The 27,395-nt window shown below is 36.9% G+C and overlaps 3 protein-coding genes across 5 annotated transcripts in view; 2 read left to right on the top strand and 1 right to left on the bottom strand.

Annotated features, from left to right (window-relative positions):
• Positions 1–383: 383 nt before the first annotated feature.
• On the bottom strand, positions 384–11,995 carry LOC121384397 (mitochondrial mRNA pseudouridine synthase Trub2-like). Of its 2 annotated transcripts, none has more exons than XM_041514779.1 (9): positions 11,903–11,995; positions 10,922–11,133; positions 9,963–10,112; positions 6,159–6,239; positions 5,535–5,596; positions 5,017–5,098; positions 4,379–4,451; positions 1,754–1,893; positions 384–1,051 (listed from the first exon to the last, which is right to left on the bottom strand). In XM_041514779.1, exons 2-9 carry the CDS (start codon positions 11,040–11,042, stop codon positions 450–452), a joined length of 1,311 nt encoding a protein of 436 aa, XP_041370713.1. In that variant the 5' UTR covers positions 11,043–11,133; positions 11,903–11,995; the 3' UTR covers positions 384–449. The 2 variants fall into 2 exon arrangements, with proteins under 2 accessions (XP_041370713.1, XP_041370714.1); XM_041514780.1 differs by having other exon boundaries at positions 10,922–11,120.
• A 76-nt stretch (positions 11,996–12,071) lies between these two features.
• LOC121384399 (uncharacterized protein C1orf131 homolog) lies at positions 12,072–20,463 on the top strand. 2 transcript variants are annotated; one of them, XM_041514782.1, is made up of 7 exons: positions 12,072–12,156; positions 13,099–13,165; positions 13,938–14,323; positions 16,187–16,354; positions 17,835–17,921; positions 18,590–18,633; positions 19,964–20,463. In XM_041514782.1, exons 2-7 carry the CDS (start codon positions 13,102–13,104, stop codon positions 20,064–20,066), a joined length of 852 nt encoding a protein of 283 aa, XP_041370716.1. In that variant the 5' UTR covers positions 12,072–12,156; positions 13,099–13,101; the 3' UTR covers positions 20,067–20,463. The 2 variants fall into 2 exon arrangements, with proteins under 2 accessions (XP_041370716.1, XP_041370715.1); XM_041514781.1 differs by having other exon boundaries at positions 12,105–12,262.
• A 2,861-nt stretch (positions 20,464–23,324) lies between these two features.
• Positions 23,325–27,395, top strand: part of LOC121384409 (alpha-aminoadipic semialdehyde synthase, mitochondrial-like) — a 29,945-nt gene continuing 25,874 nt past the window's right edge. The window contains exon 1 of the mRNA XM_041514796.1: positions 23,325–23,400. The gene's annotated coding sequence lies outside the window, so the exon portion shown is untranslated. The remainder of the gene's footprint in view (positions 23,401–27,395) is intronic.

The raw sequence follows: 27,395 nt of genomic DNA, 5'->3' as shown, positions 1-27,395 counted from the left end.
CGTCAACTTTCAAATTTCACTTCTGACCCCAATTGTCCTTCAAGATCTTTGGTGGTCATAAAACCTACTGTAATGCTGAACTACCGGTTGTAATGTTTGCCCAATTAATTCACTATTATCATACAACCATTCCCCACAGCTAATATACCTTTTATTATAATTCCCCTACTTGTTTTGAAGAGTACACATTAACCTCTGTACATATGCCACCCAGGACACCAAACACCGTAAGCCATTTCTTATCAGATCACCTTTACATACATATCGCAATATTAACGCTGGCTGGACCCACCGTAACTGTCCTTTATGGTTAGGTGGTTGTTATATAAGGTGCTATTTTCTGTAGGTTCAATTCTATGTAAAAACATAAACAACACAAAGACCAGGGATGTAGTCTTTAAAAAAAAAGAATAGTTATTATGAAAAGTTCAGTAAACTGTAACATTCCATCATCTAGATGGATACATTCTTTCATTTCTTTTGTACGAGATATCTTCTGCATCGTCTCCCCTTATCAATGAATCATTCTCATCATCTCCCCCTTTCAATGAATCATCATTTGCATTATCTCCCCTTATCAATGAATCATCATTTGCATTATCTCCCCTTATCAATGAATCATTTTCATCATTTCCCCCTTTCAATGAATCATCATTTGCATTGTCTCCCCTTATCAATGAGTCATCATTTATTTCACTCTTGCTGTCCAGTAAGGACACAATGTTTTTTGTTCTTGTGTTAGACAATCGAGGTTCTGTATCTGCGACATCATGTCCAGACGAAATCCTCCTGACGTCTGCTCCAGACGGAAGCTGTTTGATGTTGATGTCAGACAGCAGTTTGTCGACCGACACCAGGGGGCGACACAGTCTCATGTTCAGCAGGATGTTCTCAAGGGTCCAGTCGTTTCTAAGCAGAGCGTGGTCAAGAAGAAAATGGCCGTATCTAAGTCGTCTGATGTGCGTGCACACTGCACCAGATTTTAGCTGCAGGCCGATATCGTGAATCAGGTGTCCCATGTAGGTACACTTTTCATTAATGGCGTGGATTTCTGAAAAGATATGTATATGTAGTTTTCAGTGGCATTTACTAAAATAATATACTTCGGTTCTATAAAATATTCCACTTGGGTTAGTTAAATGTTGCCTGGTGTTCTTATGAATTCAGCCGGTAATGATTTTGTGGCAACTGTCAGACTTCACAAAATTAAAATGTTACAAGTTTCCTCAATTTCAACGTAACAAATCAACAGTATGTAAAGTATTAAAGAAGGAAGGAAGGAAATGTTTTATTTAACAACACACTCAACACATTTTATTTATAGTTATATAGCATCGGACACATGGTTAAGGACCACATAGATATTGTGGGAGGAAACCCGCTGTCACTACTTCATGAGCTACTCTTTTTGATTAGCAGCAAGGGATTTTTTATATACACCATCCCATAGACAGGATAGCACATACCACGGCCTTTGAGTACAGTATTAAAGCTTCCACTTCTACTGGTCTTTTATTAAATAACCATTTAGAATAGACCATCCATATTCATTTTGTTACCATTGTATCCTATTCTTCAATATCCTTCAGCCATTACTACTAATCTTGATAATACAAAAATGTATTATTATAAAATATTTCAACACTCAGAATTACACCTCTACCAGTGTACATGAATTTTTAAATGTAAGCATTAGTATTGTGATCCATTACATACTGCATGACTGAAGTTCCCTCATGCTAAACACACTTACCCAGCGTAAAGTCCGGGGGATTGAAGTCGATACATTTGACCCCGTACAACATAGGAGGAGTCTGGCCGTGGGCAGGGCGAACAAGACCCCTGGCAGCCAGCTCGTACGCTGCCTGGCTGTCTGGATGGACACCTGCATACCTGTACACAAGAGAGAACTCATTTAACAACCACATAGAATATTTAAGTTCATTACTGGGTGTCTAAATACATGTCTGGCTGTCTAGATGGACTCCTGCGTACCTGTACACAAGAGAGAACTCATTTAACAACCACATAGAATATTTAAGGTCATTACTGGGTATCTAAATACATGTCTGGCTGTCTAGATGGACTCCCGCGTACCTGTACACAAGAGAGAACACAGAACAGTTTAGGTCAGTGGATATTACAGGGTGTCTAATACATGGCTAATTCTAACAACTAGTTTATTTACCAATTAACAACAGTAGAGATCTTCTATTTATTAATCATATGGTTAAAACTATCTTGGTACATAGAATGCCAAGTGGGACGTAACACTTTGATGTCACACAATGACTTGGTGCACAACTACCTTACAGGAACGTCAACCACACGAGATGAGTGATATAAATTAAGATTGATTAAGGGTAATAAATAGGATATTCATTCATTCATTTCAACTTATTTTCGTGCTTATATCCAATTAAGGTTCAAGCACGCTGTCCTGGGCACACACCTCAGCTATCTGGGCTGTCTGTCCAGGACAGTAGGTTAACTGTTAGTTGGTTAGTAGTTAGTGAGAGAGAAGAGGGTGTAGTGGCCTTACACCTACCCATTGAGCCCTTAAGAACTCGCTCTGGGTTGGAGCCGGTACCGGGCTGCGAACCTGTACCTACCAGCCTGTAGTCCGATGGCTTAACCACTACGCCACCGAGGATATTAAACTCGCTACCATTTAGTATCATGTTTATGTCCCATGTGAAATAATTTTCATTGTCACTCGCTAAAGCTTGTGACAACTGAAAATTATTTTAATTGGTGACATAAATATGATATGAAATGGAAGCTTGTTTAATATCCTATAAATATTACAGTTTAGGTAACCAGTATCAACATTGTATAAATGAAGTAACAAACATCACAGAGTACAACATCACAAGACAATGGACAAAACGGTATTATTAAGTATTATCAGCTATTGGTAATGTCTTCTTTTTTGGGTGGCATCATTTTCAGATGATGCTGAAACATGTTTAGTATGTTCAAATACTTACTCAAACATGTGTTTTATATTTAAATATTTACTCAAACATGTGTTTTATATTTAAATACTTATTCAAACATGTTTTTTAATATTCAGATACTTACTCAAACATGTTTTATATTCAAATACTTATTCAAACATGTTTTCTATTCAAATACTTACTCAAACATGTGTTTTGTATTCAGATACTTACTCAAATGTGTTTTGTATTCAGATACTTACTCAAACGTGTTTTGTGTTCAGATACTTACTCAAATATTTGTTTATATTCAGATACTTACTGAAGCATGTGTTTAGTATTCAGATACTTACTCAAACATGGTTTGGTATTCAGATACTTACTCAAATATGTGTTTGGTATTCAGATACTTACTCAAACATGTGCTTAGTATTCAAATACTTACTCAAATATGTGTTTGGTATTCAGATACTTACTCAAACATGTGTTTGGTATTCAGATACTTACTCAAACATGTGTTTGGCATTCAGATACTTACTCAAACATGTGTTTAGTATTCAGATACTTACTCAAACATGTTTTATATTCATATACCGTATTTGACCGGATAATAAGCCCATGTCTTTGAATAAGCCCCCCTCCGTTTTGATAGCATTTAAGAAATTAGGCCCTCATTCGTAAATAAGCCCGCCCCCAACTTCGTCACCTTATAAATAACATGAAATTGCAAGTTTGCTCAAAGTTCATTTAAAAGGTCATACCTCCTGCAGATAATTAAACACAAATGTAACACAATATTTTACCACCAGTGAGATTTAGCAGTCTAACAATAACAGTGTGTAACATTGTTTTCAATTTCATGCCTGCAGTATTTCTCTGAAGTATCCAAGCCCAAGTATGAACTGAAAACCAATGTCTATTTTTACCACCACACTGGGTCCGCAGTTAATGCTAATTAAGCAAATACCTTATTCTGATTGGCTAAGAACAATGACCTTAGATTGATAATTCTTTGTAGTGTAAGCTGGCTGCCGGTGTCAGAAACGTGTGTATACGTTATTGAGTTTGTTGTTAATTGCTGTTGTTTCAAGTCTTCTCAGCATTAAATTTTGGATGTAAATAAACAGCACTGGTAAGTAATTGTAACATAGAAGGTGTGTTTCTGATAATTAGATACTAGTAAAAAAAACCCACAATTTAATTAATAAACAATTATTATTTATTAATAACAAATGGAACACTAATTAATAGATGAGCTACAGAACGTTTTTTGTTTTCTTCCTAGTTCATTTAAGTATTGTTATTTATTTTAATTATTATTATTAAAAAAAATTTCAACAAAACTGGCCCCTTGTCTGGGAATAAGCCCACCCCATGCTAAGCTCACAATGAGTTGTCTTGGCCCCCTGGGCTTATTTCCGGTCAAATACGGTACTTACTCAAACATGTTCTTGGTATGTCCAGCCTGGGCTGAGGCACAGACCTTGTCCAGCTTTGGCTTCGTGATATGACCTGCAAATTAACAAGTGACGTCATCAGCTTTTCTCACAACAATATTGAAGCCTCAAATTCCCAACAATCTTTTATTTCTAATTCTATGCTCACAAAAGCTAACTTTGAAGGTAGGCATATTAACTTGTGAATCGTGGGTAAGTCTTAAAGGCATATTGTCACAGACCACTGACCTATTTAATGGTCAAACAAAGTATTACCTGAACAAAAATAATTAGATTTGTCCCTAAATGTACTTTATTCAACCATATTCATAACCACCATACTCCATTTATTAATGATATTTTGTAAAAATAATTGAATTATGGCAATGGTTCATAATTCAAAAACTAAAATTGCTGAAAGGGTTGACATGGATTTCACTCCATCATGGTTCAGTTAAGGTAATGCAATAGCTAGATTTGGTTTCCAACAATTAATGTAATTTTTAGTTATTATCCATTTTCAGAGCAATAAGGTCCTTAAATCCGTGACAGTATGTCTTTAATAGGAAACAACATGATAGTTAAACATTGATTTTTAACACCTCTTTTCTGTAATTTATATTTTTATGTAATATACTCACGAAATGATGTTCTTTCAATAATCCGGCCTTTAGGAGAAAAGTTTTCAGTAGCCCAACCAAATCTTCCTTTTACATGGTAGACCTAGAAAGTAATAGAATTATATGTAATTCTGATGGACCCTCAATTAGCTTCACAAAGGTTGTTATCTTGTGCCCCATTATTAATCATATTGAGAAATAAACATTTAAAAAATACAGATTTAATTTTTTTATTATTATTATCAACTGCATATAAACTTTTTAGAAATTACTAGTTTAGTTCTGTTCTGGAATTGGTTACAAGGGTATGTGGTGTGTGAAGGGGGGTGAAGGGGAAGGGGGTAATTTGTTGATATACCCACCACTCGTAAAATAAAACATACTTTAAACCAAGTATGTACTGGGGGGGGGGGGGGGGGAGGATTGCAGACCTACCAGATATTAAAAGAATAATTATGAGGCCTCTCTTGCCCAAAGTGATCAATTCTGGAATGAGGCCAATCACAGACAATCATTCAGAGATATTTTAAGTCTCTTACCCGGAGATATTTTGCTTGTGCGATGTGTTCTATATACTGACAGCCTCTCCCAACTCCATACACTGAAAACAAAAACAAAATCACTCAAACTGAACCTTAAAGGCACAGACTCTAGTTCCATCTCGTAAAAATGGACACTAAGTTTAGTTAATCTACAAACCTGAAACACTTTTGGAAAATGTTACAACAGAGAGAAAATAGTCTGACGTTGAAACAGTGAAATAGCCTTAAAAATAGACTAAAACTGGACTCCATAACCAATATTTCTCAGATGCACATGTGTTTTTAAAAATATGAAAAATGCATTTTGTGATAGAAATGTACAGAAATGGATAATCTAAACAATAAAATATAAGTAAAGTATGATTTCAGTAATCTAAAACTGCTCTAATGGTGAACAAATATGCCATAGTGTTTAAAAACTAGGGTATGTTTCTTCGTCATTTGGGAAGTTTCTGTTCAATTTTAATTACAAACATAAAGTGAATGTTGTATCATGAACATTGGTAGAATTTGTATCTTGATTTTGACTATAAACATAAAGTGGATATTGTGTCATGAACATTGGTAGAATTTGTATTTTCATTTTGAATATAAACATAAAGCAGAGAAACAGTATGATACCGAGTACTCCTGAAGTGTGCCTTGACAATCCATGAATATGACGCATTGTGATGTCCGATGGGATGTAACGTGGTCCAAGAACTGAAACAAAATAATTATCCATTTTAAAATGTCATCAAAGAATATTAATTCAATGCCAAGTATTTTTTTTGTATTTATGCAAGTATAAATCGAAAGCACAATGTGCACACGTTTTGAATGAGTCGCACACAATAGTCATACAGTGTCGCACTGCTGATCAGCTGATCAAAATCATAATCATATCTCACAATGTGGCAGATGGAAAATATCCCATGGGTATTCTTTCCATTGCAGTGTAATAAATTTTAAAAATTAAAAAATATGATATACTGACTTTAATAGTACAATCAGAGATATATCCAGGCATCCTATGGTCCGAAGATTGACCCCTTCCCAAACGAAAGTTGCACTGAAAATTCCCAATTTTTGTGCTAAAAATTCCCAATATATATATATATACACGTATATACTCTTCAAAAGAAGAAACGCAAAACCACATTGTCTTAACATTTGGAGAATTGATTTAATTATTGAATGGTGAGTCCGATAATTACCAAATGTTGCAGGATTGTTCACAATTCACTCTAGTCCATTGTGAGTAAGTGATAGGACACACCACCAAGGTCAAGGTCATCTGGAGTCAATACCGGGTGTGGCCTCCGTGTGTGTTGACAACTGCCTGGCACCGCCTGCCCATTGAAGCAACAGAGTACGGATGACGTCCCGGGGGATGGTGGCCCACTCGGCCTGCAAGGCTGCTGCCAGCTCGGGCAGGGTCTGGGGCTGTGGTTGTCGCTGTCGGAGGCGTCGGTCCAACTCGTCCCATAGATGCTCAATTGGGTTCAAATCCGGTGATATCGATGGCCAAGGAAGGACATTAATGTTGTTGTTCTGTAGGAAAGCCGTTGTGAGACGTGCTGTGTGAGGCCTGGCGTTGTCATGTTGGAACACTGCGTTGGCGTTGGCCATAACTGGAACGATGTGTGGCCGGAGGATCTGGTCAATGTAGCCCTGTGCATTCAGGTTGCCCTGCACGTGGACCAGGTCAGTTCTGCCAGTGTGTGAGATGGCTGCCCACACCATGACACTACCCCCGCCGAATCTGTCCACTTCCTGCACGCAGTTTGCCGCATAACGTTCACCACGATGCCTATACACGCGACATCTTCCATCATGACGTCGGAGCAGAAATCGGGACTCGTCACTGAACCACACCTGTCTCCATCGCAGTTGAGGCCATTGTCGATGAATCTGGCACCACTGCAGTCGGAGTCGACGGTGTTGTGGTGTCAAGATGACACCTCGAACTGGACGTCTGGCACGAATTCCTACCTCACGTAGGCGGTTCCGTACGGTCTGGTCGGATATCCTGCGCAAACCTGGTATTGCTGCGGCTGTGGAGGTGGCAGTAGTCAATCGTTCCCGAAGGTGGCGTACCCGGATGTAGCGGTCCTGCCCGGGGGTAGTCACCCGTGGTCGACCGGATTTAGGGAGGTCGCGTGTTGATCCATGTTGCTGGTAACGGTCCCACAGTCTGGAGATGGTGCTTGGGGACACATGGAATGCCCTGGCAACGACCGTTCTGGATTCGCCTGCGTCTAGTCGGCCGATGGCATTGTTTCTCTGCGGTTCACTGAGACGTGGCATGTCCTGGATTGTCAACTGTCGGCCAGATACAGAGGCCAGGCAAGCGAACACCCTGCACTTTTATACTGTCGGTGTTCATGTTGCACGTGCAGACAACGCACGTGCAGTGGTGACATGGTTTGCACGTGGCTGCGTTTTTACGAATATTCACATTTTGGAACTTTATTGTACAGTAGCTGCGTTTTATCGAATGTAACCGTGGGAATGTGTTGGGACATGCAATGACCTTATATTCACAAAGCATGAACCGGTAGGAAACATAAAATCGGAGTTATAACCCATTTGTACCCTTTTGCGTTTCTTTTTTTGAAGAGTATATATTTAATTATATCTGTTTTAATAACTTAAATGAACAGTGAGATTTACTCGTGCTAATTTTCCCAATCCCATGAGACCATGGCAAAAAATCCTGGATAAATCCATGATAAAAGTTTGTTTTGTTTAACAACACCACTAGAGCACATTGATTTATTAATCATCGGTGATTGGATGTCAAACATTTGTTAATTTTGACATATAGTCTTAAAATGGAAACCTGCTACAATTTTTTTTCATTTGAAGCAAAGGATCTTTTATATGCACCATCGCAAAGACAGGATAGCACATACCACAGACTTTGATATTCCAGCTGTGGTGCACTGGATGGAACGAGAAAAATAAATCCCTGATAATACATTCACTTAATGTTTCTTTCACTCGTTAGATACATTTGTCAACCACTCATTGTAAGACATGAGTGAGAGAGGATGAACAGACTGAGCCTGTGTTCTAGGTACATTTGTCAACCATTCATTGTAAGACATGGGTGAGAGGGGATGAACAGACTGAGCCTGTGTTCTAAATACATTTGTCAACCATTCATTGTAAGACATGGGTGAGAGGGGATGAACAGACCTAGCCTGTGTTCTAAATACATTTGTCAACCATTCATTGGAAGACATGGGTGAGAGGGGATGAACAGACCTAGCCTGTGTTCTAAATACATTTGTCAACCATTCATTGTAAGACATGGGTGAGAGAGGATGAACAGACTGAGCCTGTGTTCTAAATACATTTGTCAACCATTCATTGTAAGACATGAGTGAGAGAGGATGAAAAGACTGAGTCTGTGTTCTAAATACATTTATCAACCATGCATTGTAAGACATGGGTGAGAGGGGATGAACAGACCTAGCCTGTGTTCTAAATACATTTGTCAACCATGCATTGTAAGACATGAGTGAGAGAGGATGAACAGACCTAGCCTGTGTTCTAAATACATTTGTCAACCATTCATTGTAAGACATGGGTGAGAGGGGATGAACAGACTGAGCCTGTGTTCTAAATACATTTGTCAACCACTCATTGTAAGACATGAGTGAGAGGGGATGAACAGACCTAGCCTGTGTTCTAAATACATTTGTCAACCATTCATTGTAAGACATGAGTGAGAGGGGATGAACAGACTGAGCCTGTGTTCTAAATACATTTGTCAACCATTCATTGTAAGACATGGGTGAGAGGGGATGAACAGACCTAGCCTGTGTTCTAAATACATTTGTCAACCATGCATTGTAAGACATGGGTGAGAGGGGATGAACAGACCTAGCCTGTGTTCTAAATACATTTGTCAACCATTCATTGTAAGACATGAGTGAGAGAGGATGAAAAGACTGAGTCTGTGTTCTAAATACATTTGTCAACCATTCATTGTAAGACATGGGTGTGAGGGGATGAACAGACTGAGCCTGTGTTCTAAATACATTTGTCAACCACTCATTGTAAGACATGGGTGAGAGAGGATGAACAGACCTAGCCTGTGTTCTAAATACATTTGTCAACCATTCATTGTAAGACATGGGTGAGAGAGGATGAACAGACTGAGCCTGTGTTCTAAATACATTTGTCAACCATTCATTGTAAGACATGAGTGAGAGAGGATGAAAAGACTGAGTCTGTGTTCTAAATACATTTATCAACCATGCATTGTAAGACATGGGTGAGAGGGGATGAACAGACCGAGCCTGTGTTCTAAATACATTTGTCAACCATGCATTGTAAGACATGGGTGAGAGGGGATGAACAGACCTAGCCTGTGTTCTAAATACATTTGTCAACCATTCATTGTAAGACATGGGTGAGAGGGGATGAACAGACCTAGCCTGTGTTCTGACAATTCATCCTGTACTGTGGGTTGTGTGGTTACTGTCGGCATCGACAACGACGTGGTGGCTGCTGCAGTGACAGGGTCGGTGTTTACGTTCCTCACTAATCTTTCGTACTTGTAACACGGCAATGCATTCAGATCTACAACAAATTGAACACATTTTGAGTCAGTTTTCAAATAAAAACAACATATAATTCAGGGTTTCCAGATTTTTTTTTTTAAGTTAACCTTTTGACAGAATTAATTGAACTTATTAATACTGTATGATTTTCTTAACCCTAACCCTAAACGTAACCCATTTTCTTTCTGAAGTAGTTTCCCATACTCCCTGTTGACTGTGGTTCCATTCAATTCCATAGTGCCATACCCAAAAGTTTCTTTCTGGCAGAAACACTGTAATTGTTTGATTTATTCAGACAGAATCTTAAACTTTAGATCAACTGTAATTGAACTATAAAAAATATACACTACTACTTGTACATACATGTATGTGTTATTTTAATAATATGTAAACAAACATAAATCATGATTTCTATGTCTTTGAGATGGTTGTTTAAGCATGTTATGATAAGTAATATTTCAAAAGATCTGTTACATATATCAAGATGAAGGAATATAAAATCCAAAGTGGCAAGGGAGATAACTCAAGGTTTTGTCTTACACCACCACATCTCATAATATAATCAGCAGTGTCTAACATATGAAAATGTAACACATTATATCCTTTGTGTTTAGTTCAAGGGGTCTTATAATTACTGTGCCACACTATGGCACCAACACTGCGGATGTGAGAAAAGGTACCTTGCAAGCTGTATTAGATGTCTCAAGACATGATACTGGTATTCTATCATGTACCTTTCTAAAAATATTAAGCAAATCATGTAGAATTTCTTCACTTTCCTTACTGTAGATATATATTTTACTGTATATGATTTTTCAATGTACAAACCTCTGACAATGTTTGCCTGTATGATCTCTGTAACTTTGTGAACGGGAAGACCAGATGGTTTGTACACACAGAGAATCCCATTGAGGTTTCTGTAGACAGCCGGTGCCCAGTCGAACTTCATTCTCGTCAAGATATATCGTTGGATTACTTAGAACTGCTACATCGAGGTCGACACTCAGTGACTGATGAACACACCTCTCTATAACAGACAGCTAGATGAACATATATAAAGATTTGGTTCAGTATATCTAAGGCAAAGGAAATATTCTAGACATAATAATACATGTATGTATGTTAAGGCTTACAAAGTTGTATTAATCAATTCTAACAAATAAATTCCAAAGGAAATACAAAATCTGGAAAGGAACAAAAGAGGAATATTTGGTTTTAATGAATGAATGAATGTTTGACAACATGCCAGAATACTTGTTTAATGGCTACAAGAAGAAATCTGATATTCCTGTTCAAAGCTGGCTCAATATCATGGGCATACATAGGGGGGGGGGGGGGGGGGGTTCGATGGGTTCGACCGAACCCCCCCGAAATCGCTTTTTTTTATAATTTAATATATCTGACATTATTATATTTACTCAACATAGAAATATATGCCCAATATCTCTGCAATCTATTTTGGAACCCCTTTTCAAAATCCTATGTATTGGAACCCCCCTTTTCAAAATCCTATGTACGCCCATGATATGCATTTCTGATAGATCTATAAAGTGGTGTCAGGTTTCTTCTTGTAACATTTATTCTTTAGAGTACATACATGTATAAACCAAACCTGTACAAATCTCTATTTCTCTATAATATATTACAATTGAATGAATAAAGGGAAGGACTTTCCTTTCAAACCTTTACTTTAGCACTGTCACTAACCCTGACCCTCACTCTTATTTATGATAAGTATTTATGTTCTTTATATGTAACAGTGTCAAAGGAAAATCCTACCAAAATGACAGAAATCTAACAATAACATACTGTTCAAAATTCAATTCTAAATGTCACAATTTGTACTTGACAATGATGACATGCATAATGTTTTCTTCGTTTACAGTTACACGCTGTTTTTTCTTTTAGACAAGTCTTGATAAAATTTACTTTTTTCACAGACTAGAATCGTGCAAACAGCTGGCGAGTTCTACTTAGATAATCGAGGAAGCACTTTTTTCCAAGATGTCTGCGCCCATACTGTCAATGTGCGATAACAAAAACACTTCTGTTACATCCACATAGTAGGTTTTTTTTGTATATTATATTTAAAGTACTTTTTGCAAGATTCCATTTTATGTATTTTATTAATTAAAATAATAATAAAGAATACCCAGGAAAATGCTCACGGTAATGTGTAGTTACCTAAATCCGTACTTTGCTCATTTTCGAACACATAAATAAATGAATATAATTAAAAAAACACATTTAAAAAAACACAAAAACAAACCTCTCAGTTATTTGTATGCCAAAAATCTTTAGAAACTTTATTTAATTTTTTTGTTTTGAGTAGGCCCAACTGATATTTTGCTTCTTTTTAAAAGTTATTATTATTATATTATTTATTTATCCACAAGTAATAGTGAACCGGGCTATTAACAGGAAATTATTTCTGCATACGCACATTGTCATGTACGACTGATTTGATGAATTAATGTTTTACCTTGTTCCCATTTTTATTGTCAAAATCAACCAATTAATATCCATGCCATTTTTTGTTGTGAAGAGATTAAATGCAAGTCGTAGTCTAAATTAATGTTGAAATTGTTTAGCTACTTCCATAAACCAGGCTATTGTTTTTCAAGAGGGACACATACCATGTGACATCACCAAGACTTACTATTTACTGTCCAGTAATTTGTTGTATAAATTTGTATGTAGGTGGCAAACAAATTCATGTCGAAATCCAATGTTGCATTCATTCTGACCTGATATATTGTCACTAATAACTAGACCAAATACAGACTTGTACATGTAAGTGAAATGTGATGGAATTTTAAATTATGCTCTCTTTTTTTTAAGAAACAAATTAGAGAAATAATAATTTTAAAATGAGTTAAAATGAATGGAGATACTAATTTAAACAAAACGTCAGCTGTTTTTGTCAATTGCTGCATGAATATTATTACATATTCAATATTATGCAAGTTTTATATTTTAATTTCCTATGTATTTGTTTATTTTAGAATATGCAGTCTATAGAAAGTGATATCACAACCCAAGATATTCTGTTGCAGAAACTAGAAGAATTTGGTAATATTGTATTTTGTTGCTAAAAGTGAAAATCTCCCAAACCCACTACGACCCTGGATATACGTATTCTTTTCAACAATATTTAAACAAAAGTGTGAAATGTCTACTTACAAAATGTTTCGGATAACAAATTATGATAAGGGCAGATGTGGCTCAATAGTAGAATGTTCACCTGGGGTGCAGTGGGTTACAAACTGCATTAATGAATCTTTAACGATATGCCAACACAGAGTCAATGGGTTACAGGATTGATTGCCCTATTCTGTCAGTGTAAGTGGGAAAGTGTATATAAAAGATCTTTTGATTGTAACAGTCTTGAACAATGTCTCATCTCTCGCTCTCGCTTGCTCTATATCTCTCTCTCTCTCTCTCTCTCTCTCTCTCTCTCTCTCTCTCTCTCTCTCTCTCTCTCTCTCTCTCTCTCTCTCTCTCTCTCTCTCTCTCTCTCTCTCTCTCTGTCTGTCTGTCTCTAAGTATATGTTAGACAGTAAGTTTTTATAGTGTACAGTGTGCTGAGGTTCCATCAGACAAATATTCCTTTCCTTTTCAAAATATGATTATCCGGTTGACTACATGCAGCTAAATCTGAGGAAGCAATACAAAATAGGCGTTACGTTACTTTGAGCCCAAACAGTTTCTCATACAAACATTCGGATTGAATTGTTGCTGCTAGTTCACTACATGTATGTAAAATTACCATTCTCTTCTGGTTATATTGAAATCTAAGGGTTTTTTAATTCAGTTGAGTTGTTATTATACATGTACATTTCAGGCAACAGTCTTGAATATGAAGACGATGATGCAAAATCTACCCCAAAACAAAAGCAAAGAAGTAGTTCACAACATGTGACATCACCATCAGAACAAGAAATGAAAAGAAAGAAAAAGAAGAAGCGAAAGAAGAAGAAATCTTTGAACAGTGAGACGTGTCCGACAGTCAGAGAGGATGAGTTAGGGTCGGACAGGAAGTTGTTATCAAAGAAAGAACAGTGGCTCAAGGATGTTCTAGGTGCCGAGGCGTTAGTTGACAGTTCAGTTTGTAACCCTAACCGTGACTTGAACCAAACAGACACACTACAGACATCATCAAACCACAAACGGAAAGCTGAGCCAGAAATCATAGTGTTTCATGACCCAGCGAAAAGAAAGAAAAGAACTGTAATTGTTAAATCCATATTTCTTTCAAATTGTAACCAGATCTCTCTAACTTTATAGCATTTGCCTCGCCATTTTCCAGTGTTGTTAACACTTTAATTATTATTTTAGTGAAGTTTTTATATGGTGAATAGAACTTAGTATTTTTAGTAATATTGGGATGTCTCAAATCAAAATCTTTAATTGTAAAAAAATGTCTTTTCATGTTTGGATGTCTACAGTGGTGGGAAGAATACCATTAAAATATCATTTTATAGCCTCAAAACCATGTGAAAATGTTGAAACCTTTTTGAAGCTAATTTGAGAAATGAAAACATGTCTGGCAGTACTTGGGGCCTAAATCACAAAGCTCTCTTAAAGGAAGGGACAATTAAGACATTTGGCCTGGTATGCATATTCAACGATATATAATGCACATTATTGCTTAATATCAACAAGTATAATCGTATAGTTAATTAATAAAACGGATATATGTGACGGCTATTATATATAATGGGCGCAGCCATTTTGTACCATCTCAGTGAGTACGCCCTCTGGCGAGATGGTGGTTACGTAATACTTAACGTGTAACGTCAGGAATGAGCCTTAGAACTAGAGAAACACAATCTACCTGGTTTTTGCGGGATGATAAATAGTCATACATTGCAATGTTCTGTAATAATACACATCCCAGTAAGCCAGCAATAAGTATATCCAGCACTATATATATATATATATATATATTTTACTTTTCAATACAAAATAAAATACCATTGTCAAAGTGGCTACACAACAAGTCGAAATAATTAACAATGTTTTGTCTACGTACTGAAATGATAGACGGAATGTTTTCTTAGTTAATCGGTCTATGCTGTTAGTTGCTTCTACCTGTGATTCCTGATCGGCAGGTGTGTATTTGATTGGTAACCAGACGAGCCAATTAACTGATGCTGTCTAGACACAAAATTACATACCGGTATTGTGGAATATTACCTGTCGCCCCTAAAATGGTAATGGACATGGTTTATTACTGTAAATAGTTCTGTAAAACTATTGATTAAGTAGACTTTTCCATCTAAAACCACCGAACTGACCAATTACCGGTACGTAGTCCCAAAGAAAAGAAAATTATCACTTGAGTATCGTGGGTTGTCGTTTTTGCTCCAACGTAGCATATCAATAGGCCTAATAGTGTACATTTTCCCTTAGGATTATTTAACAGAGAAAAATACTATAACCCCATTTTGTTCCGTTAATGCAACTTGAAATATATTTAGTTAAATAGTTTATTATATTATTACGTCATTTATGCTGTTTTACAAGTCAGGTTGATCAAAGAGAAACGCCTTGTCGAAAATTACTGCTTTTGTTTACACTGTACATACAGGAGATGGTCAGGAGCTGACGTCACTTCGCCCCAAGCTATACCACCGGACATCACAAAAACGAAACAAAATGGCTGCCCCCAGTTAGCAGGAATAATCATGTTTTTTTATTAACTCTAAAATTACGCGTTTTTCATTTGTTAAAGTGTCAGTATGTGTTGGTGGTCCGGGTATGCATCTTTCCAACACACAAGGCTCTTGTTTGAGTTGACCCTACCTTTAAGCAGCAACATTGCATCGTCCCAGCTTGTCTTTTTGCACTGCACTACAAGATCGCAAAGTTGAGAACATTTTGTGAATACTTTTACTTGATATCTGCATTCTGGTGTCACCGACTGGTCATTATAACAATTTCAAAGTTACAATATTTCATAATTTACAGTTCTCGGCAAGATTCCTTAATTTTGGTACCTTTATAAATATTATCCAAGCTGGAATGAAAATAAATCACCAAACAGAACATCTACTTATATGTGTATTTGTGGGCTTGTTTACTCATCAGGTCCAGGTATCAGATGATGTATCTAGTAAGGGGGACACCGAGAAGAATTTCACAGAGTTTGACATGCAGCAGGCAAGATATGACGTTCGCAAGTTTGGAATAAAAGGCTTTGACGAAATGAAGAAGGACGAGGCTATGTCTTCTCTGTTAATCAGCCTGGGAGCCAAGGTTAGTGCTGTGTGTTTTAATGTAATTGTTCCCTTCTCTGTTAATCAGCCTGGGAGCCAAGGTTAGTGCTGTGTGTTTTAATGTAACTGTTTCCTGCTCTGTTAATCAGCCTGGGAGCCAAGGTTAGTGCTGTGTGTTTTAATGTAATTGTTCCCTTCTCTGTTAATCAGCCTGGGAGCCAAGGTTAGTGCTGTGTGTTTTAATGTAACTGTTTCCTGCTCTGTTAATCAGCCTGGGAGCCAAGGTTAGTGCTGTGTGTTTTAATGTAATTGTTCCCTTCTCTGTTAATCAGCCTGGGAGCCAAGGTTAGTGCTGTGTGTTTTAATGTAACTGTTTCCTGCTCTGTTAATCAGCCTGGGAGCCAAGGTTAGTGCTGTGTGTTTTAATGTAATTGTTCCCTTCTCTGTTAATCAGCCTGGGAGCCAAGATTAGTGCTGTGTGTTTTAATGTAACTGTTTCCTGCTCTGTTAATCAGCCTGGGAGCCAAGGTTAGTGCTGTGTGTTTTAATGTAAATGTTTCCTGCTCTGTTAATCAGCCTGGGAGCCAAGGTTAGTGCTGTGTGTTTTAATGTAACTGTTTCCTGCTCTGTTAATCAGCCTGGGAGCCAAGGTTAGTGCTGTGTGTTTTAATGTAACTGTTTCCTGCTCTGTTAATCAGCCTGGGAGCCAAGGTTAGTGCTGTGTGTTTTAATGTAAATGTTTCCTGCTCTGTTAATCAGCCTGGGAGCCAAGGTTAGTGCTGTGTGTTTTAATGTAACTGTTTCCTGCTCTGTTAATCAGCCTGGGAGCCAAGGTTAGTGCTGTGTGTTTTAATGTAACTGTTTCCTGTTCTGTTAATCAGTCTGGGAGCCAAGGTTAGTGCTGTGTGTTTTAATGTAACTGTTTCCTGTGTATTATCAACTTACCTTTGGTTCTTTTATTTAGCTATTACTGTTATTCTGGACTTGAAATGTTTGCTTGTCTGATCATTTTGTACAGCTGATATAAACAGTTGTCGACTCATATCAATTTCTGCAACTCTAGTATCATAATAATAATTATTAATCAGTGTTTCTTCGTAATTACAGAATATAAATTTGGATGGTCAGTAGAATATATACGCTGTATTTTGGACTTTGTATATGGTGTTATCTCACTACACTATTACAAGTATTAGCTTTTCTGTACTTAATTGTTTAGCTAGTCAATTTGCTCTTTTCAGATATAATTTCGAAAAGACCAAAAAGACATACTAAATCTAGTATTTATTATAAGTAATATTAATTTTAGCTGATTAATTATTGAAAGGTGTCCACAAATTTGGTCAAAGGTATAAACAGCTGATTATTGAGCAATTTGACTACCTTAGTTAAGAATAAGTGAAGGAATACATATATGTATATATAAATTATTTTCCTCCTGTTCTTGGTTGCTTGAATGTACAGGGTATTTGTTCCATCAGATAAGTTTTATTCTGACACTGTCGTTGTTTCTCTCACAGCCCCCCAAAAAGAAATATTACAACTACAAAGAGTACCAGCAGAAGAGAAAGATTGAAATTCAAGAAGAACTTGGTAAAATGGAAGAGGTGAGGATGGGTGTGATTTATCAAAGGTGTTTTACAATTGAACACTTCCAAAACTCACTGCTGAGGTCAGGTCATATTGTTTTACATGCACATTCAGAACAAGCTGTTGTAGTGCACGACTGTCATGGGCACAGGTGCTGGCTCCTTCGTCCATGATAGGAAAAGGGTTGGGGTGGGTGGGAGAGGGGACTGCCCTTGCTGGCAAGTACAAGAGAGCACCAGCAGCTCAACGAGGGTCGGTAGCGGGCAGGGCTCACTGCTTAAATTTTGTAAAGTTAAAGTTTAACGACACCACTGGAGCACATTGATTTAATAATCATCGGCTATTGGATGTCAAACATTTGGTAATTTTAATATATAGTCTTAGAGAGAAAACCCGCTACATTTTTTTCATTAGTATCAAAGAATTTTTATATGCATTATCCTACAGACAAGATACCACACAGCCTTTGATATACTAGTTGTGGTGCACTGGTTAGAGCGAGATGTTCAACTAAACCGTGAGAAGTTGCATATGAATATATTATGTAAATAGGTTTTTGGGGAATCCCCAAAATTTCAAAAATGTTAGTGCTGGTTTTACTGTTGCAAATGGATTTGATTAGCCAGTCGAATTTTGCGTTATATGCAGATTGAATTAAGAATCATGATTTTGCTTTGTATTGCAGGATAAATCAGTTGGATTGAAAGTAAGCAAGAAGAAGAAGAAGAGGTATGATTTGTATTTATTATAGTAGTTCCTTCAACTTTTGTCTACAGATTGTCTGCTTGACAATTAAATTGTTTTTAATAGATTTTTTTATTTGTTACACAAGACCAACACATTTGAATGGAAATATATATTAATTTAAAATCCATCAGATTTCTCAAATCAGTATTTAGAAAATACTTATTAACAATTTTTTTAAATAAAAATCGGATAACTATATGTATTTAATGCAAGATTTTCAATAATGTTTTCAAAATTGAAATAGTTTTTTTTCGAAACATACGCGATCTCATCTCCTGATATTTGACTACATGTTGACAAAACATTTTTTGATCTGGTTTTAACTTTACTTTATCATAAAGTTAATCTTTGACTATCAAGTATGGAAATGTGACACATCATCTTAAAAACAGCATAAAGATGCCATGACTACACCTCGGTAAAATCATATTTCAGTTTTTAAAGTGAAAAGAGACTGGCTAAATCTTTAGAGATCCAAATATCAGTATCCTATCAAAAGATGGATGTTGTTTTGTGAGTCCAGTTAGAACACAAAGAGACAGAGATCCTAGCTTACTATTTTAGTTGGGGAACTTTAAACTGTTTTTTGGCTAATAGGGAAGAAGGTTAACTCCCTTGATTAGTGATGTAGTTTGTGTGATTTTCCTGACTGCAGCTTCATAGTGACAAACTGAAAATTATCAAGAATGACATTGCATGTTTTCCAGTACTGTTTGCAACGTTTAGCGTAGGTATTCTGTAAGACTCTTAGTTGCGCTTACGTAAAGGCGATAGTAGGAATAACACGTTTTACTCAGTATTCAGTAATACTAAAATAGATTTAAATTATATGGCTCATTTCATGGTTGATACTTTTATTATAAAGTTCACCTTTAAAATGACAGAATTTGTAAACAATTCAGCATATTTTGTTACTATTAAAGCCATTTTGTTATTGAAATCAGCCATTATTTATATTTTATTGTTTAGATTATCAATTTCCATACATCCGAAGTGTTTCTGGTCACCCTGGTGTTTGTAATGTCACAACATGCATGTGTCATAATTCGAACAATGCATGTACTTCTGAGAAGTAACAGTTACAGAGAAGAGGCTTTAGTCCATTTTTAGGGTATTTCCCCATTTCAGCGTCACAAACTCTTGTTTCACTCCACTGTAACTTTATCCAGATGTGTTACACGTAGTGTTTATTTTCACAGGTTCACACCAGAGTCTGCGGCTTAGCTGAGCCTGTTGATTAAACAGTGTGCTGGGTGCAGCTAAAGTTATTATAAATGTTCTTTGTGATAATTATTTTTGTTTTGTGTTTCAGAATGCGAGACCAAAATGACATTGGCCGATTGGATGGACAGATTGGAACGTTCAGATCTGGTGTACAGTTTATCAAAAAACAAGATGTAAAACAGAAAAAATGAACACAACTAACAATGATAGTTACCTGAAATATCGTATTATATGACAGTGTTTTTCATTCACTTTATTTCAACAGTAATACAAAATACTATCTACTGTTATTTTGTCAAAAACATGTAATTATAATGTGAAGAAATTAAATTTTTTATGTTTGCTACAAACTAATCAGTGTTTTAAACAACTGCAAAGGGAGAGGATGAAATGGTGATCTGGGGCCTCATTCACAAAGGTCTCTTAGGCTCTGCTAGACAACACAGCATCCTCTTTGTAAGTCTTTTAGCATTGCACTGCAAGATCGCAAAGTTGCCAGAGTTTAGTGAATTAGGCCCCAGATACTTATTTGTATTTGGAGGCTGGGATGGATTGTTCCAAGTATTAAATAAAACATACCAACTACTACCTCTTGTGTTTGTTATTTGGGAATGAAATATCAATTACACCTTTAAGTTGAATTAAGTAAATGTTAACATTGGTTCACTATTACTTCTGTTTTGTGTTGTAAGCTGGATTTCTCATTATAAGTATGTCTCCAAGAGAAGTAAAAGTAAAAGTTTGTTTTGTTTAACAACAGCACTAGATAACATTAATTTATTAATCATCGGCTATTGGATGTCAAACATTTCTTATTTCCAACACATAGTTTTAGAGATGAAACCCGCTAAATTTTTCATTAGTAGCAAAGGATCTTTTGTATACGCCATCTCACAGATAAGATGGCGTATACAAAGAGAAGTAATTCATCACATCGGAGCCATACCTAACCTATACAATGGAAGGGGGTGGAGTACAGGGTCTTCTTCAACAAAAAAAAAAGAGCAATTTTAAACTAAAAAGGGCTTTTTCTCATTTGTCCTTGACACCCATCCCTCCACTAGGTACAGCTCTGAACATCTAGGCTGAAAAAAAAAAACACCTTGATATATTTAAATCTCTGGTAGATTCAAAAGGATGCAAGTTGACGTCTCCTGCAAACGTTTTGGCACATGCGTCTGTGACCAGAGCGTATCATGACAGAAAACAGGGTGTCTGTGTGTGTGTCTGGACTGATGAGTTTCGAAATCCCCACACGCCTGTCCCTGCACACACACCTGAAGAGAACGAGTGTCCTACAACCTTTGATCAGTCTCTGAGAACTGCAGGCCTCAGTGGCATTGTGGTTAGGCCATCAGTCTACAGGCTGGTAGGTACTGGGTTCGGATCCCAGTCGAGGCATGGGATTTTTAATCCAGATACCGACTCCAAACCCTGAGTGAGTGCTCTGCAAGGCTCAATGGGTAGGTGTAAACCACTTGCACGGACCAGTGATCCATAACTGGTTCAACAAAGGCCATGGTTTGTGCTATCCTGTCTGTGGGAAGCGAAAATAAAAGATCCCTTGCTGCTAATCGGAAAGAGTAGCCCATGTAGTGGTGACAGCGGGTTTCCTCTCAAAATCTGTGTGGTCCGTAACCATATGTTTGATGCCATATAACCGTAAATAAAATGTGTTGAGTGCGTCGTTAAATAAAACATTTCTTTCTTTTTTTCTGAGAACTGCAAGAACCATTGAATCATAATAATTCATTTACTTGTCACTCAGGGCCGTTGCTAGCGGGGGGGGGGGATTATAGAAACTTAATGAGTTTAGACTGTTAACTACTCAGTTGCCCCCCCCCCCCCCAACAAAAAAGCCTAGCTATGGCCCTGTCATTTGTGCAAGTTTAGTTGTTCAAAGTTAGTACCCATTTTTCATTTGAGACATAAGGTTAGCAGTGGCGGATCCAGAAAATCCATTTAGGGGGGGCCTCAGTGACATGAGGTGGTATGCCAATGGAACTTTGGGGGAGGTTTGGAGGGGATCGTAATTTTTTTTTTTTTTATATATCATAAAATTATAAGTGTTGCCAAATTTAATGGGGGGGGGGGGGCCCCAGGGCTCCCCCTCCTAGATCCGCCTCTGGTTAGTCTGAACAACAAAATCGTAATACATGGTCAAAGCAGTTGGCAAAATAGCGTTTGATTCTATGAATCTATCTAGTTCCTCGTCTATACAAAGACAGCCTTTACTGGAGATTTCATCCCTCTTACACTACCAAAAAAAAAAAAATGACAACCACTCCCAGACTAGTTTACCAAATCAAAACTAACACCAGACAGACCTCATTAACAGGGCCGTACCCTGATCGAAATTCTAGGGGGGGGGGGGGGGCACTACTTTTTATAAACAAATGAAACACTACAAATTAAACCCTGAGATGTGTATGCTATTTTCTGGTGTAAAAAAAGAAAAAAAAGTGAGATTCTCAGGAGGTCAACTGCCCTCCCCCTCCCCTGCCCCCTCCCCTGCCCCCGGAGGGTACGGCCCTGATTAAAATAAGTACAGCAGTGATGATATGCACTCATGAATCACAGTAATACCATTGCTGATATCAAGTGTTTGTGAAAGGTGAGCATATCCTGTTATACATTCTCATGGTCATAACGGATTGTACAAAACAAAATGTGGTATCTGAAATGGTTTTCACTTAAATGGTTTCCTGCAATTGTTTTATTCTCATCTAGGTCTGAAGAGGGTGTGGCATGGAGTGGGGAGTCGTTAAACAAGCATTCCTTCGAAAAACCAGTCAAATCTGCTCTACCGACCACCTGTATTAAGCGACCACCTGTATTTAGCAACCAGCTGCTCTAGCAACCACTTGTGTTAAGAAGCCACCTGTTTATTCTCCCAAATCATGTAATTTGGTATACATTAACTTATGTTAAGAAGCCACCTGATTTAAAAGGCCACGTTTTGATACTCCTATTACGTTATAATTATATAGTGATGCATTGTATTACGTTATGCTTACATGGTGATACATTTTGTTACGTTATGATCTTATGATGATACATTGTATTTACAATATAATCAAAAGTTGAATCAAATTACCGAAATGATGCAAATACAAATGACATGTCGAGAGATGTTTTATCGAAATGCTTTATCACATTCATTTTTATCATACATATTTGGTATGAATTTAGCATTGTAATCCCCCCCCCCCCCCAAAAAAAAAACCCAAAAACAAACCCAAATCAAAACAAACCACAAGAATGATGAGAGAGAGAGAGAGACACACACACACACACACACACACACACATATAACGTGATAAGCAAGAAATGTTTATGGTGACCAGGTAATTACAACGTTTTATTTCAATATACGAAACTTTTTGCAACCATTCATGCAATAACAACAGGGCCTACCATACACCGTACGTGATAGCTCTGCGATTGTACTTCGCTTGGCCCACCCCCGACCGTTTTACAGTGAAAGGTCAGTGTATTTTTAGATCAACGCGAGACAGTCGTTTCGTAAGTGCATCCATATTTTAGAATGATTAGAATTAATAACTGAAGTTTGAAGTTAAAATTTAGCAGTTTTTCCACCAGTGACAACTGTGATCGATAAACATAACTGTCATAGCAGATAACATCTATTTTTTAAAACTATGTAATATTTTCCACCTGGATTATAGTGCACAACATAAGAAACGCACATCTTGACGTATACGTAGTTTACGGAGATAAAATGTCTGTCCGTTTGATTGAAACATATTTTATTGCTTTTTAAAGAATAAATGGAGTAGGCACACGGTATGGCTTTCTCCATAGTACATACATGTTACAACAGTAATATATTTTTGCAATTTAAATATTTAATCAACAGAAATAAATATTGAAAAAGAGAATGAAAAAAGAATATTTGACATTTATTGTGGTCGGAAATCCAGTAAAAATCAATATAATTAAAATGGATTGTAGATGTTTACCTTGAATTACTGTAACCAAAATGCATTAAAAACTAAAAAAAAATCAATTAAAAAAATTACAATGTGACAATGGCAATACTAATATGCACGTTATATTCATGATATGCACATTTTCATGTAACATATTTATGCATTATTATTATTATTATGTTTCAATTAATGTGCTCTAGTGGTGTTGTTAAACAAAACTGAGGGAGCCAGGTGTGTGTGTGTGTGTGTGTGTGTGTGTATGTGTGTGTGCACAGGCTTACACCACTGGCTAGCCAGAAGAGGTTGTGGGTGGGGAATACTACCCCCTAGTAACATAAGTCCTCCACTCCACTATATATATTTGTCTGTCTTGCAATCATACCAGGACTTACTAGGGTGGGAGATGGGCAGGATCTGCCTCAGTTGATAGAGGGACCATCCTACTTTGGTTGTAGGATCAAATGGTCCTGGTGGGGCCCTTTCTCTGATTGGGTTTTTTTCCTGTCCCAACCAGTGTCCATCAACTGGTATATCAAAGGCCATAATAGGTACTGTCCCGCTTGTGGGAAAGTGCATATAAAATGATCTCCATCCATAGCCAAATTAACCCATATTGCTAATTTGTTTTATACAAAGTGGCTACAACATTTAGTCTTCAAAATTTGTTGTAGTGTCCTGCTTTACTGCTGGTGTAAACATGTAGCGGGTTTCTCACTGATGTGTCTCAATCACTATTGTTTGACATCCAGTAGACAGTGATTAATACATCTATTGTTGATGGTGTAAACATATAGCGGGTTTCTCACTGATGTGTCTCAATAACTATTGTTTGACATCCAGTAGACAGTGATTAATACATCTATTGTTGATGGTGTAAACATGTAGCGGGTTTCTCACTGATGTGTCTCAATAACCATTGTTTGACATCCAGTAGACAGTGATTAATACATCTATTGTTGATGGTGTAAACATGTAGCGGGTTTCTCACTGATGTGTCTCAATAACCATTGTTTGACATTAGTGCTGCAACGATAAACCGGTATACCGGTATATCACGATGTTTCATCAGCTCGATACGAACCGCGGTACAGTTTTGTGTATCGCAATATTTACACGTTATTGTTTTCTTGTATCTTATTTGACAAACAAACAGAAAGTGTGCAAATAGCCATGCATAGCACTCGTCTGTTTACGCGGCGACTTTAAACTTAGCGATGACACGAACTGGCAGCAGGCGAAAAAGTACATGCTTTTTAGCCTGGGAGATATAATTTAGGAAGGAAAAGTAAAGTAAAGTTTGTTTTATTTAACGACGCCACTAGAACACATTGATTTTTTTATCTTATCATCGGCTATTGGACGTCAAACATATGGTAACTGTTTTTAGAGGAAACCCGCTGTCGCCACATAGGCTACTCTTTTACGACAGGCAGCAAGGAATCTTTTATTTGCACTTCCCACAGGCAGGATAGCACAAACCATGGCCTTTGTTGAACCAGTTATGGAACACTGGTCGGTGCAAGCGGTTTACACCCATTGAGCCTTGTGAAGCACTCACTCAGGGTGTGGTGTCGGTATCTGGATTAAAAATCCCATGCCTCGACTAGGATCCGAACCCAGTACTTACCAGCCTGTAGACCGATGGCCTTTTTTTATCTTTTTATTTGTGAAACTCAATATTGCACATATACATAAAATTTACAAATAAAAATAATAAAAAGATTCACACATATCCACGCACATACTCTCGCATAGAGCCACTCACACATTTATCACGAACTCACACACATTCACACAAACACACGCAAACATTAAAAGAAAATTGAGGGATATTGATCTTATAAGATAATATGACATTTTAAAGAAAAATACTAAATATAAATATCAGTTTTCAAGTGGGTATTTAAAAACTAATTCATCATTATTTAGATCAAGAAAAATATTATTTTTAATATATTTATTAATAAATGCAGAAAATCTATTTTTAAAGCGATATTGATTTAAAAGTAGTAAGAAGTACTGATGCAGATAATGCTTAAAAAACTGAACAATATTAATATTTACACCCCTTGATTCCGCTATTAAACGTCTCTTGAAAACTGATATTCTATATATTGAGAGCAAAGCATTGATGAATTCATTTGAGCAATTTTGTATTTTGAAGTAACACCCAAAAAGCAATAATTTTGTTTAACAATTCTAAAGAAAAACCATTATCCTTAAACATATAAATACATATTTCATGAAAAATAGAAATTAAATCATAAAGTTCATCACAATACAACAATAAATGACACATATCTTCTTCTTGTTTAAAACAAACAGGACATTGGCTAGATGCTATTTTACCGTATTTAAATAATTTGGAATATGTGAATATAATGTTATGTGCTGTCTTAAAATCTAAGTCAACAAATTCCGAAGTCTTATCACAATAATGTATAATTTTCCAAACTGGCTTCCAATCGTGGCCTAACCACGACGCCACCGAAGCCGGTGATATATAGGAAGGAAGGAAATGTTTTATTTAACGACGCACTCAACACATTGTATTTACGGTTATATGGCGTCGGACATGGTTAAGGACCACACAGATGTTGAGAGAGGAAACCCGCTGTCGCCACTACATGGGCTACTCTTTTCGATTAGCCGCAAGGAGTCTTTTATATGCACCATCCCACAGACAGGGTAGTACATACCACGGCCTTTGTTACACCAGTTGTGGAGCACTGGCTGGAACGAGAAATAGATCAATGGGTCCACCGACGGGGATCGATCCTAGACCGACCGCGTATCAAGCGAACGCTTTACCACTGGGCTATGTCCCGCCCCTCGATATAGGTGACCGTCTAGTATGTGGAATATTTGTCATTGTAATGTTGGTTTGGTTTTTTTTTCACGATTTTTGTCTGGACTAACGTGGGAGAAACCTACTGGTAATTAAAGGTAGGTCCTAGTAAAGTACAAAAATGTTCCCTGGTGTTATCTCAAGCTGTCAAACGTCCCAACGGCGTTATCTGTTATTAACTTTCTGGACAGAGTACTGAATACTCGTACATTATATATATATATATATGGTAATTAAAATTCATACATTTTATTCCTTTCATTTATTATTTATTTCATTATGTTAAATTTAGACAATTAGATTTGTTTCGCTTCTGCCTTCATTAAACAAATCCATAAATATCAGATATATATCGCAATACATACTGCAATATGGCTTGTCATATCACAATATATCGCAATACGGTTTTGATCGTATCGTTGCACCCCTATTTGACATCCAGTAGACAGTGATTAATACATCTATTGTTGATGGTGTAAACATGTAGCGGGTTTCTCACTGATGTGTCTCAATAACCATTGTTTGACATCCAGTAGACAGTGATTAATACATCTGTTGTTGGTGTAAACATATAGCGGGTTTCTCACTGATGTGTCTCAATAACCATTGTTTGACATCCAGTAGACAGTGATTAATACATCTGTTGTTGGTGTAAACATGTAGCGGGTTTCTCACTGATGTGTCTCAATAACCATTGTTTGACATCCAGTAGACAGTGA

Source organism: Gigantopelta aegis, chromosome 10 (genome assembly GCF_016097555.1).
Source record: "Gigantopelta aegis isolate Gae_Host chromosome 10, Gae_host_genome, whole genome shotgun sequence".
NCBI classification, from domain to species: Eukaryota; Metazoa; Mollusca; class Gastropoda; order Neomphalida; family Peltospiridae; genus Gigantopelta; species Gigantopelta aegis.
The sequence above is the reverse complement of the archived record's forward strand: the minus strand, read 5'-3'. Positions and strand labels throughout refer to the sequence as shown.

Excerpts from the sequence above, each read along its gene's own strand:
- LOC121384399 (XM_041514781.1), top strand. Across the intron at positions 13,166-13,937 it reads GCAGAAACTAGAAGAATTTG|GCAACAGTCTTGAATATGAA; the intron begins GTAATATTGTAT and ends TGTACATTTCAG. Across the intron at positions 17,922-18,589 it reads AACTTGGTAAAATGGAAGAG|GATAAATCAGTTGGATTGAA; the intron begins GTGAGGATGGGT and ends TTTGTATTGCAG.
- LOC121384397 (XM_041514779.1), bottom strand. The coding sequence starts at position 11,042 with ATGAAGTTCGACTGGGCACCGGCTGTCTACAGAAACCTCAATGGGATT. Across the intron at positions 5,597-6,158 it reads GCACACTTCAGGAGTACTCG|TGTATGGAGTTGGGAGAGGC; the intron begins GTATCATACTGT and ends TTTTGTTTTCAG. Across the intron at positions 1,894-4,378 it reads CATACCAAGAACATGTTTGA|GTATGCAGGTGTCCATCCAG; the intron begins GTAAGTACCGTA and ends TCTTGTGTACAG.